The 15,119-nt window shown below is 47.3% G+C and overlaps 1 protein-coding gene across 1 annotated transcript in view; it reads left to right on the top strand.

Annotated features, from left to right (window-relative positions):
- The window catches only part of trappc9 (trafficking protein particle complex subunit 9), a 217,845-nt gene that overhangs the window by 54,287 nt on the left and 148,439 nt on the right, over nt 1-15,119 (top strand). The window contains exon 11 of the mRNA XM_056298382.1: nt 11,682-11,767. Coding sequence (XP_056154357.1) covers nt 11,682-11,767 — 86 coding nt within the window. The remainder of the gene's footprint in view (nt 1-11,681; nt 11,768-15,119) is intronic.

The raw sequence follows: 15,119 nt of genomic DNA on the forward strand, positions 1-15,119 counted from the left end.
CCCGAGACCACCTCGAGTCATGAGACATGCAGATAGTTGTGCCATACCCAGTATAGCCCGAGACCACCTTGAGTCACGAGACACGCAGGTAGTTGTGCCATGGACAGTATAGCCCGAGACCACCTCGAGTCACGAGACACGCAGGTAGTTGTGCCATAGCTAGTATAGCCCGAGACCACCTCGAGTCACGAGACATGCAGGTAGTTGTGCCATAGCAAGTATAGCCCGAGACCACCTCGAGTCATGAGACATGCAGATAGTTGTGCCATAGACAGTATAGCCTGAGACCACCTCAAGACACGCAGATAGTTGTGCCATAGCCAGTATAGCCCGAGACCACTTCGAGTCATGAGACACGCAGATAGTTGTGCCATAGCCAGTATAGCCCGAGACCACCTCGAGTCATGAGACACGCAGGTAGTTGTGCCATAGACAGTATAGCCCGAGACCACCTCAAGACACGCAGGTAGTTGTGCCATAGTCAGTATAGCCCGAGACCACCTCGAGTCACGAGACACACAGGTAGTTGTGCCATGGCCAGTATAGCCCGAGACCACCTCGAGTCATGAGACACGCAGGTAGTTGTGCCATGGCCAGTATAGCCCGAGACCACCTCGAGACACGCAGGTAGTTGTGCCATGGCCAGTATAGCCCGAGACCACCTCGGTGATCTTGCTGTGTCTTGTTGGGTTTCGGATTTGAATGCAGATCTAATTTCATTCCTGTTTTCACATTTCAGAAAATATATTCAGTATCTTTTTTTTTCTTCTCTGAAATTGAGCAGACTCTTTGCAACATTATCATTATTATTATTATTATTATTATTAATATCATTATTATTATGTTATCATTATTATTATTATTATTATTATTTCTTTTTTGGATTTTTTTTAAACTTTATTGGATTTAGCATTTTACAAGTCACGGAATCAACATATGAAATAAATCGTCTTATCCTCCCCACTTCCTAACATGTCTCCAACCCCCCCCCAAAAAGAACAAATAAATAAAAAATACATTCATAAAAATGCTCATAAAAATACACTCATTTTTATCTTTTTTTTTAAACTAATTCTTAATTAGACTGCTACAGTCAAATTTTTTAGTTTTGTGTATTTTTACCCTTTTTTTTCTCCCCAATTTGGTCTGACCAGTTATGCCACTCTTCCGAGCCGTCTTGGTCGCTGCTCCACCCCCTCTGCCGATCCGGGGAGGGCTGCAGACTACCACATGCCTCCTCCCATACATGTGGAGTCGCCAGCTGCTTCTTTTCACCTGACAGTGAGGAGTTTCACCAGGGGGACGTAGCACGTGGGAGGATCACGCCATTCCCTCCAGTTTCCCCTCCCCCCTGAACAGGTGCCCCCGACCAACCAGAGGAGGCGCTAGTGCAGCGACCAGGACACATTCCCACATCTGGCTTCCCACCCGCAGACACGGCCAATTGTGTCTGTAGGGACGCCCGACCAAGCCGGAGGCAACACGGGGATTCGAACCAGCGAGCCCCGTGTTGGTAGGCAATAGACCACTACACTACCCGGACGCCCCCCTTTGCACCATTATGTAAACTTTTTTCGCAAGCCTTGTGCTGAAGTTATTTGTTAAATCTTGCTAGTGTTCAACAGGGTGTTGCTGCATTAACTGTATTGTAGGTTCTGCATAGTTTGACATATTTTTTAGTTTTACTGCACATATTCAGTAATGATGTATTTCTAAAACTGCCAGTTTTAAATATGGGAAGCATAATGAATGGCCAAATTCTTTTAAATTGTAAATTTTTTGTTGCCAACATCGTTTGGTGGAACCATTATGTACAAACGTTGCTTTGAGTTTCTACTGGGAAGGGCTTGTCGATACGGGTCTTTGTGCTGGCGTTGTGATCATTTTGATGCTCAATGGGAACATTTGAACATGAATGCTTCAGAAAATAACATGTCTTGAGAGCCAATGGAGTGGTAATCAATGGGAAATTGTTATTTTTTATTAACTTTTAAAAAAAAAAATTCTAACGGGCCCTTGGGCGAACAGCCCAGCGCCGGTCTGTTTCAGGGAGTCTGGCCAGACTGTGACACAGATGTATTTCAGCATTTCCATTTAGACTGGGGAGCAGTGGCTCAGTGTTGTTTTTCAAGCAGACAGATGGTCCGCCTTCTACAAGTTCATTGGGATGTGTCATCAAACGCCAATAACAAGCGTTCACCGGGGGCCCATTTGCACTGCTTTAATGATTTCCTTACTACCTATAGCATATCGCAAGATTAAAACGATGATTATTACTAACACGTTTACATTTGTGAGCATCTGTGAAACAGTTGTATGCTCTGCAAGCATATTTTACCTCTTGTTAAGATTTATAATAGTATCAAACCAAAAAAAAAAAATTGTGCGTATTCTGGATGCATGCTCAATAATCCAGGAAGTAGTCTGAAGCTGTTGGAACAGGACCACAGATTATACCCAGGGGAAGCTACACCTAGTCTGTATGGGTTACCTAAGATCAAGGCTCAGCATTTTCGGTTTTTATCGATTTTCACCGAAAAATACCCAGCTTTTTAAACCGATTTTCCCCCTGGATTTTATGTTTCCACGGATCCAAAAGTTGTTCCTGTTCGTGAGAGGTTATGTAACAGTGTCCTCTTGTGGCAAAATTCGGCTTGCTGGATGGCTTTGAAAAATAAAAAACTGAAAACACTGAGCCTTGCCTAAGATACAAGAACAGGATGTGCCATTACGGCCTATTGTTAGTATGATTAACTCAGTGACCTGTAACATCTCTAAGTTTCTAGCATCTATTCTTAACCCGTTATTAGGCAGTACTGAACATCACATTCAGAACACTATGGATTTTGTAGATAAGGTGAGGGACATCATCATGGAGGCGGTTGAAACGATGGTCTCTTGTGATGTTATGTCTCTCTTCACGTGTGTTCCTGCTGCTGAAGCAGTGGAGGTAGTCCATATGAAATTACAAAATGACCCCACCTTTAGCAATAGGACCACCCTTAACACTGACCAAGTGTGTCTGTTGCTGAAACTGTCTTCAGTCCATGTATTTCGCTTAGAGGGGGCAGTACTATAGGTGGAGGCATGGGTGTATTATGGGTTCCCCAGTTTCACCCATAGTTGCCAACTTGTATATGGAGGAAGTGTAAAAGAGGGCTCTGATGTCCTATCCAGGGACGCCACCTAGCCGTTGGTTCAGATTTGTGGACGACACCTGGGTTAAAATTAAATCTCAGGATGTGCCACATTTCACCGACCACATTAACTCTGTGGTCAACAAAATCGAGTTCACCAGGGAGGATGTGAAAATGACAGGTTAACCTTCTGACTTGTTAAAGGTGGTGGAGGACATTTGATTGTTGATGTTTACTATAAACCAACACATACTGATCAGTACTTAAGGTTTGACTCTCATCATCCACCGGAGCACAAAGTAGGAGTCATCAGGATGCTGTACCACCGAGCTGACAATGTCCCCACCGACACAGCGGCCAGGGAAGGGGAGACATCCCACATTTAACAGGTCCTGGTTAAGTGTGGTTGTCCTAACTAGGCATTTATCAAAGCCAGGAAGATGCCCAAACAGTGCATCTGCTGACCGAAGAGAGGAGAAGGACAACAGCTGTCTAAGCATAAACCAGTGGTGATTCTGTATGTGGCGGGAGGGTCCAAACATTTGAGCCGTGTACTTTCCAAACACGGCGTCTCAGTTGCTTTCAAACCCAAAACACGCTGTGCCAGAAATTGGTCCACCCCAAGGATCGGGTTCCCCCGGCACAAACAGCAATATAGTGTATGCTGTTAAGTGCCGGGAGGATTGCTGTGAATTGTACATTGGGGAAACCAAACAGATGCTGGCCAAGAGGATGGCACAACACAGTCAGTCCAGGACTCCACAGTCTACACCATCTACAGGCCAGGGGCCACTCCTTCAAGGATGAGGATGTGACCATCCTTGATAGGGAGGAACGCTGGTTTGAACGGGGAGTCAACGAGGCCATCTATGTGAAGAGGGAATGACCCTCCCTGAACTGAGGACGGGGAGTCTAAGAGTACATCTGTCACCATCTTTCAATGCTGTGATTGCAGCTATTCCCCAATCCGTTGGGAATAGTAAGTGCACTTGGCCATTGAAAAATGGTCACAGCAATTTGCATATGAAACCGATCGCCGGTTTCAGTTGTTATATAGCTGCGTTGTTCATAGGTTTGGGGATAGCTGTGGTCAGCTGAGACTGATGAAGTCAATGAAAGGCTTTTTACACAGCCTTTTCACGGCGGGAACATTGTACCATTGCCTCGCCGTTCTGTGTAAAAGGTATGAAGACAGAACGGGGGGGGGGGTTGTCATTGGTTTTCCGATGTTAAGCTGGCAGCGGAGGTAGTCACAAAGCCGAGTGAACGTCTGTGTGAAAGGGACAGCCGGCAGGACGGGGCAGCCGACGATGTTGTATTACACATCGCGATGCCTCTGCTTCTGGAACGCCTGCGTGCTATGTAAAATCACATGCTGGGGCACGATTATGCCACCCTTGTTTGGTTCAGTGTAAACAAACAAAACCGGCACAATGATGAGTCTTCATTACGCCATTATTGAACAATCTTTGTGTAAAAATGCCTTTAGATGAGTGATAAAATGTTTCTCCCACTAAACTTTGTGTCCAGATGTGCTGTTTTCAGCTCTCTGGGAAATAGTAGATTGATATAGCGAGTAATAGAAATGGTGTTGTTTGTTGTGGGATGCATCTTTCCACTTCTGGTGTGGAAAAACAGCGGTGCAAATTCATGTTTGCAGCAGCCTCACCCAGTACCGTCCATGCAGTGTCTTTGTCCATGTCTGCGTCTAAGTTTGTCTTCGTTTGATGGCTGGGAGAGCTGGCGCTGGATCGGCTGGGAGATCTTGGTCTGCTGCATCCTGTGGGCCCAGGGATCATGGCCCTGCCTGGAGGTGTGCCCGAAGAGGAAACACCGAGGGTAGTCTCACAGGACGTTGAAGTTGGGCAGGCTAAACTAACTGCTAGCCCATGCAGCCCGGCAGTTCCGATAACACCGAGGGCGGTCTGGTGGCGGCCTCGCCTAGCCTTGACGGTGTTTTTAGTGTCCTCGTGTGGAGTGCGGGGAGGTGTGTCGAAGGTGTTTGGCTGGGAGAGCTGGCGTTAGATCGGCTGAGGAGCTTGGTCTGCTGCATACTGTGGGCCCAAGGACCACGGCCCCTGACTGGAGCTAGGCCCAAAGAGGAAACACCAAGGGTGGTCTGACAGGATGTGGAAGCGGGGCAGGCTAAGCTAACTGCTAGCCCATGCAGACCGCCAGTTCCAACAGTCATCCTGGCTGGCATTTGTTCTCCTGGGCAGTGGTTTTTGGTTGCTTAGTTTGATATATGATTATTTATTTTGTTTAGATATAAATGTTAGTTTGGATATATGTGTTCTTGTAGTTCTTGTAGTCTTTTGGATGTGTTTTTTTTGTCTTTGTGTTGCACTGCTGTGGGCTGGGGGAAATGATGTTTCGTGTCATTTCATGTGCGCAAGTGCATGAAATGAAATGACAGTGTTTCTGACTGATCACAATAGTCAAGGTTTTGAGAGCCTTGCATTTCAGACTTGGGTGTAGCACTCATCTCTACTTTCAGTGAACAGGGAAGATCTTCACCTCTTAAACTCAGTGAGTGTGCTCTGGGATGGGAGCAGAATTTGACAGCAGTTATACATAGATATCTCAACTGAGCAGCCCATATATATAGTATGTTCATCTGTTTCATTAAGTGACCAATGGGGCTGAGATGATGCTGTCCTCTTTATTATTTTCTCACTTCCTACAAGCTGTCTCACAGAAGAAGGCTGAGAATTCTCTTTCTTCAGGTTTAAACTGCTCATGTGTTGCATTCCCTGATCTGCACGACCTCAGGAGATTACTCTTACATTTGGTTAACAGTCCAAAGCTGCCAAGGATGTTGTGTTAAGGCAGGTGGATGCACTTGCTAAACAGTGACTGAGACACACCTTGTTAATGTCTAACCAGCAGATGGGTTAGTTTTACAGACGTGTGTGGTGTTCTCATGAGATTAAGGTTTTTTTCCCCCTCTCTGGCATATATGGCGTGACAACAGCAGGCCTACTTTTAGGATGCTGGACACGCTTTGTTAGCTTTTTCTCAAAAACGTCACATTTCGTGGACAGCGAAACTGTTTAACATCCATCACTGGTCTTCCTGTATTCCTAAAGTTTGAAGCATCCATCCATCCATTATCCAAACCGCTTATCCTGCTCTCAGGGTCGTGGGGATGCTGGAGCCTATGCCAGCAGTCACTGGGCAGTACGCGGGGAGACACCCTGAACAGGCCGCGAGGCCATCACAAGGGCCAACACACACACACACACACATTCACACCTAGGGACAGTTTAGTATGGCTGATTCACCTGACCTACATGTCTTTGGACTGTGGGAGGAAACCGGAGCACCCGGAGGAAACCCACAAAGACACAGGGAGAACATGCAAATTCCACATAGAGGACGACCCGGTACGACCCCCAAGGTTGGACTACCCCGGGGCTCGAACCCAGGACCTTCTTGCTGTGAGGTGACTGTGCCAACCACTGTGCCACCGTGCCGCCAACTGTGAAGCAGTCACTTTATATTCCAAGGATACCAAAAATAAATAGAAATGAATGGTAGTGGTACTTTGTGTGTGTGAGGGAGTCCTAGCTCCAGTAATTTTGTATGAATACTCAGACTAGACGCTGGAGGTTTAACCCTTTCATTCTGACAGATCAAAAATTCATATCTTATTTCACGGAGGAATTTCAATCATTTCTCTCTATTAGTTCAGCCTCTACAGAGGATCCGTCATTGCTAAGGGAAACATGCAGAGCCTTTTCAAGAGGTCTTATCATATCCTATATGTCCAGTAAGAAGCGTAGCCAAGCTGAACAAAGGGGGAGCTGAACAAAGGGAGATCCAAACTTACACAGGCTGAAAAAAATATTGTTAAAAATCCATCTTCACGGAAGCTTTAAAGACATTTCTGCTCCTCGCTCTGCTTTAGATTCTCCCTTACAGCATGCAGAGGGCAAAGTTAGATTTGATAAACAAAAACTGGGCGGCGCAGTGGTTAGCGCGGTCACCTCACAGCAAGAAGGTCCTGGGTTCGAGCCCCAGGGCAGTCCAACCTGGGGGGTCGTCTGGGGCCGTCCTCTGTGTGGAGTTTGGATGTTCTCCCCGTGTCTGCGTGGGTTTCCTCCGGGGGCTCCGGTTTCCTCCCACAGTCCAAAGACATGTAGGTCAGGTGGATCAGCTGTACTAAATTGTCCCTAGGTGCGAATGTGTGTGTGTATGTGTGTGTGTGATGGCCTGGCGGCCTGTCCAGGGTGTCTCCCCGCCTGCCTCCCAGTGACTGCTGGGATATGCTCCCGCGACCCTGAGAGCAGGATAAGCCGTTGGGATAATGGACAGTTATTTAAGGTGTCCGTCTTTGAGAAATGGCTACTTGGAGAACTTTGACAGGAGACTGTGGATAGGTAACATTGCCTTCAATATAGACACTGTGGTCGACAAGACAGAAGCAAAATTCTGATGGTCACGGTACCAGAAAACACTGCCGAAGTAATTTAGTCTTCACAGAGAAGTACAGCTGGAAAGTCAGCGTGACTGCGACATTAAGACAATCTTAAACTGCCCTCCTCTTACCCACCAGAAACAACCCCGGCCCGACTTGAGAAACCCTTGCTGTGAGCTGAAGTAGTGCATCACTTGTGTCACGGTAATGAGTGAGCGTCGACATCCATTCGCTCCATGTCCTCTGATGCTCACAGCTCCATGTCTTAGTAGTTGTGCTTAAGTGTAGTAACAAGTTTTTCAGTGGAAAGCTTCAAGAAATGGCAATAAGAGCATCAGATCAGGATCTGGATGAGGAACATTTATTTGTCATTTCATTTCATGTACTTGCACACATAAAATGGAACAAAATATCGTTTCGCTGAGCCCACAGCAGTGCAACACAAAGACATATCCAAAACCTACAAGAACGCATATCTCCAAACTACAAAAAACACTATAAAACTACAAAAACACATATAGCCCAAAAAAAAAAAAAAAAATAAAAAACCAACAAAAAAAAAAATTCACTGTCCAGGAGAACGAACGCCAGCCAGGATGACTGTCAGAACTGCCGGTCTGCATGGGCTAGCAGTTAGCTTAGCCTGCCCTGCTTCCGTGTCCTGTCACACCGCCCTCGGTGTTTCCTCTTTGGGCGCAGCTCCAGGCAGGGCCGTGGTCCCTGGGCCCACTGGAGGCAGTAGACCAGGCTCCCCCAGCCGATCCAACGCCAGCTCTCCCAGCCAGACACCTTCGACACACCTCCCCGCACCCACACGACGACACCAAAAACACAGTCAACACCACTTGAGGCCACCGCCAGACCACCCTCGGTGTTATCGGAACTGCCGGTCTGCATGGGCTAGCCGTTAGCTTAGCCTGCCCCACGTCCGCTTCCTGTCAGACAGCTCTCGGTGTTTCCTCTTTGGGCAGGGGCACAGGACGCAGCAGACCGAGCTCCCCCAGCCGATCCAGCGCCAGCTCTCCCAGCCATCAGACGAAGGTGCAAATCCATATGCGGACAAAGACACTGCATGGAGGGCACTGGGTGAGGCCGCCGCAAACGTTAAGTTCGCGCTGCCATCTTCCCACACCGGTACTGGGTGAGGCCACTGCAAACATGAGTTTGCGCCGCCTTCTCCCAGTTGAAATCATCATCAGTTGAAGTGAATTTTGTCGGAAAGTATTCCTGTGCTCAATTTTTTTACACAGGGCCACCACTATATCACTTCACGCATCACTGCGTGAACTTTGGTGTCTCACCCCAAGTCCACGTTCCAAGAGCAACAAGCATATGTGAGTAGCCGTGCGTGAAGATGTGCTTTTCCCATGCGTTTGTGCCCACATTTACTCATTTGTACCCCCAAATTAGTCTAAAGCTTACAGTAATTGGGCCACTAATTGCTATTGGCAGGTTGACTTTGAAAAGATGTGGGCTGGGGATTTTGTTTCCTGAATGACAGATTTGTCATAATTTCTGCTCAGACTCAAATACGTCTAAATCCAGACATGCTGTGCTGACTTTACCCTCCGAGATAGGCCCAGATTACCATAACGAACCATCCGAGTTACAAGATGGAACTTTTTTTTTTCTTTTTTAAGGCTTGCAAGGGCACATAATAAGTTGTGTATTTTTGTCATCTCTTTTTAACGACTCTCTTTGAATTTGATCCCATCTTTGGCATGGCAGTCATGGAGCGATACTGCGGTGTTTAAAGGGTATTAGCTCCTTTTCTGGGGTTGCCTCATTGGCACATGCACATTTTATCTTTCAGTGCCTCTGCACTGTGTGCATGTGTTATTCAGTATGGGGGATTGTTGTGTTTTGTTTTTGTTCTTTTACAGTATGTTTCTCCGTCGGCCCTCCGAGCACCGGTCAACATCCGCAGAAGACTCTCTGGTCAGAAAGAGATGCGGTTTCACAAAACACTTCTTCATCCATCCATCCATTACCCGAACTGCTTATCCTGCTCTCACAGGGTCCCCATGCCTACTGGAATTCCTGGAAATGTTTGGAGTAGTTTTCCAGTCATGGAAAACACCTGGAAAATTCAAAAACTTATAACATATCCTGGAAATAGTCACGAGATCCTGGAAAATTATACGGTTATAAAGCTGTGATGTTATAAAGTTCATCTGAGATTACAGCTCACAGCTGGAGCGCAAAATAGGTATTAAACAGGTGAAACGAGGCTTTGATTAACATGATATGTATGCGACATCAACACATTTTACGTATTGGTAGCCTGTTGTTAGCATGTTCATGTTTTTACATGTACAACAGCACTCCTAGGTGACCTGTGAGCAACAGCAAACATGTATATAAGTCATTGAATATGTGCTTGAAAAATCCTGGAAAATGATTTCCTTGAAAGAGTGGGAACCCTGTCTCAGGGTCGCGGGGATGCTGGAGCCTATCCCAGCAGTCACTAGGCGGCAGGCGGGGAGACACCCTGGAGAGGCCCAGGGCCCAGGACCTTCTTGCTGTGAGGCGACCGCGCTAACCCCTGCGCCACACTGATTCGTTTGAGAGACAAACACAAGATGTTTAACTGACCACTTCCTTATTGTGTAGCTGTGGAGTCGGGAAGCATTTGTAGGTGTGCGCAGAATATCGATGTGCCACCTGAGGAGCGAGGATGACTCAGATGAAGTGGCAGCGCATCAGTTTGCTGCTTTTAGTTTCTCAGGCATATTTCACTTTTTAATGGCCAAGCTATGAGAGCATGCCTGTGAGACAGCCTTGAAGGTGTGAAAGGTTTTTCTTAGACGTTATATAGATCCCTTTTTCTTTTTCTTTTTTTTTTTGACTGACTTTTAATTTCCCAAGGTGCATGGCCAGAGTTTGCTCCTTATAAATCCCTCTGCCTGCCAGGTTTTGAGCCGGGGTTTTAAAGCCGTTTTTTCCAGCCGAGACCGTTCACCAAAATAGACCCAGAAGTAATTGTAAATGGTAAATGGATCGCGTTCGTACAGTGCTTCCCAAGCTAAAACAGCCACTCAGAGCACTGTGCAGAGAAATGGTGTGTTTCGAAATGGAGACGAATACGAAGGGAGATTCACGTGGATTGGCACTCTAAAACATCTTTTCACCCTTCCCTCTTCACGAGAAATGGACTCGCTGCACCGACGCTTACGCAGTCCTTTCGTAGTACAATTGAGGAGCCTGATAACAGATGGAGAAAATAACTCCTGTATTTCCTGCTTCTAGTCAGAGTGATGAACACAGTGAACACCCGTAATATAATGCTGACCCGCCCCTTTACAGCGCGCGCTTGTCTGCAGTCCGTTTAATTGGGCCCTAAGATAATTTGATATAATTTGATAGACTGTAGGGTCTTACACCCCTTCCTTTCTTCTTCAGCAGCCTCTCGGAGAATCGCGCCGTGTGAGCGAGTGGTGAATTAATAAACGGCTTCATTACACATGTCACTTTAGCGTCAATTAAAATGAATGTCTTTGTCGTTGCCTGTAGTCAGAGCCGTTTCCTGAGGGGACTTGTTAACAATACACAGGAAATGTACACACAAGGTTGTGTTTTATTTGGTTTTGCTATGTCACGGATCATAAAGGAAAGAAGAAAGGAAGACTGTCATCTTCCCACACCAGTACTGGGCCATCTTCCCACACCGGTACTGGGTGAGGCCACTGTGAGCGTGAATTCTTGCCACCATCTTCCCATGCCAGAAGCGGTGGGGGATACTAGATAGGCTCGAGCCATAGATCAATAATTATTTCAACTAAATAGAAACTGACTGAATCAAGAACCTACTATTTTTGTGCAAGGAATGGTTTCATATACATATTGTACATGTAGCAAGTTTGGGGGGGGGGGCGCCATAGACGGGACGTGAACCCGGGTCTCCCGCACCATGGGCAACTACATTGACCAGGGTCCGACCTGTTAGCCAAGGGCTAGTGAGTCTACTTATCCATGCACGTTACATACACAGCAATATTAAATGTTCTACTGTATGATTTTTGAACAGCAAGTCTGATGTTCTTGTGTATTCTCTTGACTTCATTTATATCATTGGTACTGTTGAGAGCTCATTCTGACGAGGTTGCATGACTTTGTCTTCCTAGATTTCCAGTGGGTTCAAGGAGATGTCTGTGAGGTGCAGCTCATGGTCTACAACCCCATGCCTTTTGAACTACGTGTGGAGAATATGGTCAGTCAAAAAATGTTCTGTCAAATATCGTCACATCCAGAATTTACAGACATGTTGTCACAAGAGCCAGAAGCCCCAAGAGGGGCCGGGCTGCAGTGCCGGCAGTGTCGTGGTTAAGGAGTCTTCAGCCAATCAGATGGCGGCCTGAGAGCGTCATTCTGAGAGATTGGGCCTGAGAAGGTCATTATGTGAGACTTGATTGTTAGGATGTGACTGCTTCTCTTATATTCTGCATAGTCTTGCTAAGGATTTCAGATGTGGGTAGGGTCACAATTCTTTTTTTTTTCGACCCCCCCCCCTCCCCTCGTCCCAATTGTATCCGGCCAATTACCCACACTTCTGAGCCTTCCCGATCGTTGCTCCACCCCCTTTGGCTGATCCGGGGAGGGCTGCAGACTACCACATGCCTCATTCCCATACATAAGGAGTCACCAGCCGCTTCTTTTCACCTGACAGTGAGGAGTTTCACCGGGGGAAGATAGCACGTGGGAGGATCATGCTATTCCCCCCAGTTCCTCCTCCCCCCTGAACAGGCACCCTGACTGAGCAGAGGAGGCGCTAGTGCAGCGACCACGACACATACCCACATCCGGCTTCCCACCCGCAGACACGGCCAATTGTGTCTGTCGGGACGCCTGACCAAGCCGGAGGTAACACAGAGGATTCGAAACGGGATCCCTGTGTTGCAAGGCAACAGAATAGATCGCTACACTACCCGGATGCCCCCCCCCCCCCCCCCCCCCCGGGTGGCTTCACAATTCAAGCATATTAAGCTTATTGTTAATAATTATGATTTTGAATGGCAAACTAACAGTTGATTTGCATATTTACGTAACTCAAACCACTTTATCTCAGAAACTCCAGCTTGCCAAGATTGAAATGTAATGATTAATGTTATTTAAATCAAATTTCAAAAATAGTACTTTTCAGAAAAATTTGGAACAATCCCGTAATGATATAAAAACCACATGGATCCTCATCAATGATTTGGTAAAAAAAAAAAAAAAGGCTTCCATACGTATTCCATCCCAATTATCTGATGGTGTGAGAAATGTCACTAATCCTTCTGTTATAACTAATGGTTTCAATTATTTTATTTTTTTTTGATAAATATTGGTCCTTCTTTGGCTAAAAAATACAGATGAATCCCTCTTTGTGGATATCAGGGAAGCGGTATCCTTGCATAAGTATGTTTGACCGTGCTATCTCTTAAGGTAAGTGCGTGACACTCTGTTAGAAAGGAGAGCCTCCTCTGCAGGGCATGGTGAAATGAGATCTAGCCTTGTAAAGAAAGTAGTTTTCTCTATCACTGAGCCCCTCGCCCGTGTTTTACATTTATCCCTCCGAACAAGTGTTGTACCAACCGACCTCTGTTCAAATCAGCAGATTTGCCAGTTATCGTCCTACATCTGTTTTACCCTGTACTTCCAAAGTTCTTCAGGAACTAGTATATTAAAGAATGAAAAAAAAACCAAACATGGAGGGTGGCATTGTGGCACAGTGGTTAGCACAGTCGCCTCACAGCAAGAAGGTCCTGGGTTCGAACATCGGGGTTGTCCAACCGTGGGGGTCGTCCCGGGTCGTCCTCTGTGTGGAGTTTGCATGTTCTCCCCGTGTCTGCGTGGGTTTCTTCCGGGGGCTCCGTTTTCCTCCCACAGTCCAAAGACATGTAGGTCAGGTGAATCGGCCGTACTGAATTGTCCCAAGGTGTGAATGTGTGGGCCCTGCGATGGACTGGCGGCCTGTCCAGGTTGTCTCCCCGCCTGCCGCCCAATGACTGCTGGGATAGGCTCCAGCATCCCCATGATCCCAATTGGGAGAGGATGCCCCGAGATGACCCCCAAGGTTAGACAACCCCAGGGTTCGAACCCAGGACCTCCTTGCTGTGAGGCAACCATGCACCACTGCGCCACCGTGCCATCCCTGGAACAAAGAGGCCACAATTTTGAAAATTGACCATACATGGTCCAACATATACTAGGTTTTGACCTAGTCTTGTTTACAATGCAGTACACTATGACATAAAAATATCAGCCAAGGAGTTTTCAGTCTGAACTATACCTGAAAAAAAAAAACCAACCTAATATCAAGCACACCTTAAGCCATTCAACACTTGAGTATTGTTTTGTGTTAAATGGATAGACTCTCATGGAAAGGCCTTCTCAGGCCATCATCTAACCATCCGACTGGGTGCAGAGCTCTTACCTCTGAGAGTTTAAGTGCTACGGCCAAACTCTTAAAAAAAAAAAATCCAACAACAATGTCTATAGGGATGCACAAGTCTGCACCTTTGAGTAACCTGTGAATGTGGTGAAATGGCTCCCTCTTCCCTCTGCCCCTGAGGAGTGCAACAGGGTAAATCTCATCGTTATGTGTTAGTGGGTAAATGGCACTGATGTCTTTTGTTAGGCTAGTTAAAGCTTGGTAGCCTAATGAAAAACACTTTTTTTTGTGGATTCCCCCCCCCCCCCCCGTTTTCTTCCCAAATGCACTTGGCCACTCTTCCACGTACATCCCCCTACACCCCACTCTTCTGAGCCGTCCCGGTCACTGCTCCACCCCCTCTGCCGATTCGGGGAGGGCTGCAGACTACCACATGCCTCCTCCGATACATGCGAGTCGCCAGCTGCTACTTTTCACCAGACAGTGAGGAGTTTCACCAGGGGGGGGGGGGGGGTGTAGCGCGCGGGAGGATCACGCTACCCCCCAGTTCCCCCGAACAGGCGCCCCGACCAACCACGGGAGGTGCTAGTGCAGCGACCAGCACACATACCCACATCCGGCTTCCCACCCGCAGACACGGCCAGCCAATGGTGTCTGAAGGGACGCCCGACCAAGCCGGAGGTCACACGGGGATTCGAACCGGCGATCCCCGCGTTGGTAGGCAACGGAATAGACCGCTACGCTACCTGGACGCCCTGAGAACCTCCTTTCTGACACATAATACAGGAGTGATTTTATGGGCTGGAAGGGGTGCGGTGGGGCGGGCAAACTGAGCGAGATCCTGCGGTGCCGTTACGGCCCTGCCCAAACACATGACCTCTTTACTAGCACACGTTGAAAGCCCACTGTGTTCTCTTTGCCGGTGTAAAACCACATTCAAAACGTTTGAAAAGAGCCCATCATGCACCTGGAAGCACGCTGTAGGTGTGTTGTTTTAACTAGCCGCTCGGCGCCGGCGGCCTTTTTCCACGCTGTGGCGTTCCTTCACTAAAGCACAGCCAGCTGTAATGCTTCTCTCCTTTGCCTTCTTTGTTACCCTCCGTAGCCTGTCTTCACCTTTCTCCACCCACACAAGTACACACACACACACACACACACACACACACCCTCCAGTTGAGTTGTTGAGCCA

The sequence above is a fragment of the Lampris incognitus genome, chromosome 18 (genome assembly GCF_029633865.1).
Source record: "Lampris incognitus isolate fLamInc1 chromosome 18, fLamInc1.hap2, whole genome shotgun sequence".
Taxonomy (NCBI): domain Eukaryota; kingdom Metazoa; phylum Chordata; class Actinopteri; order Lampriformes; family Lampridae; genus Lampris; species Lampris incognitus.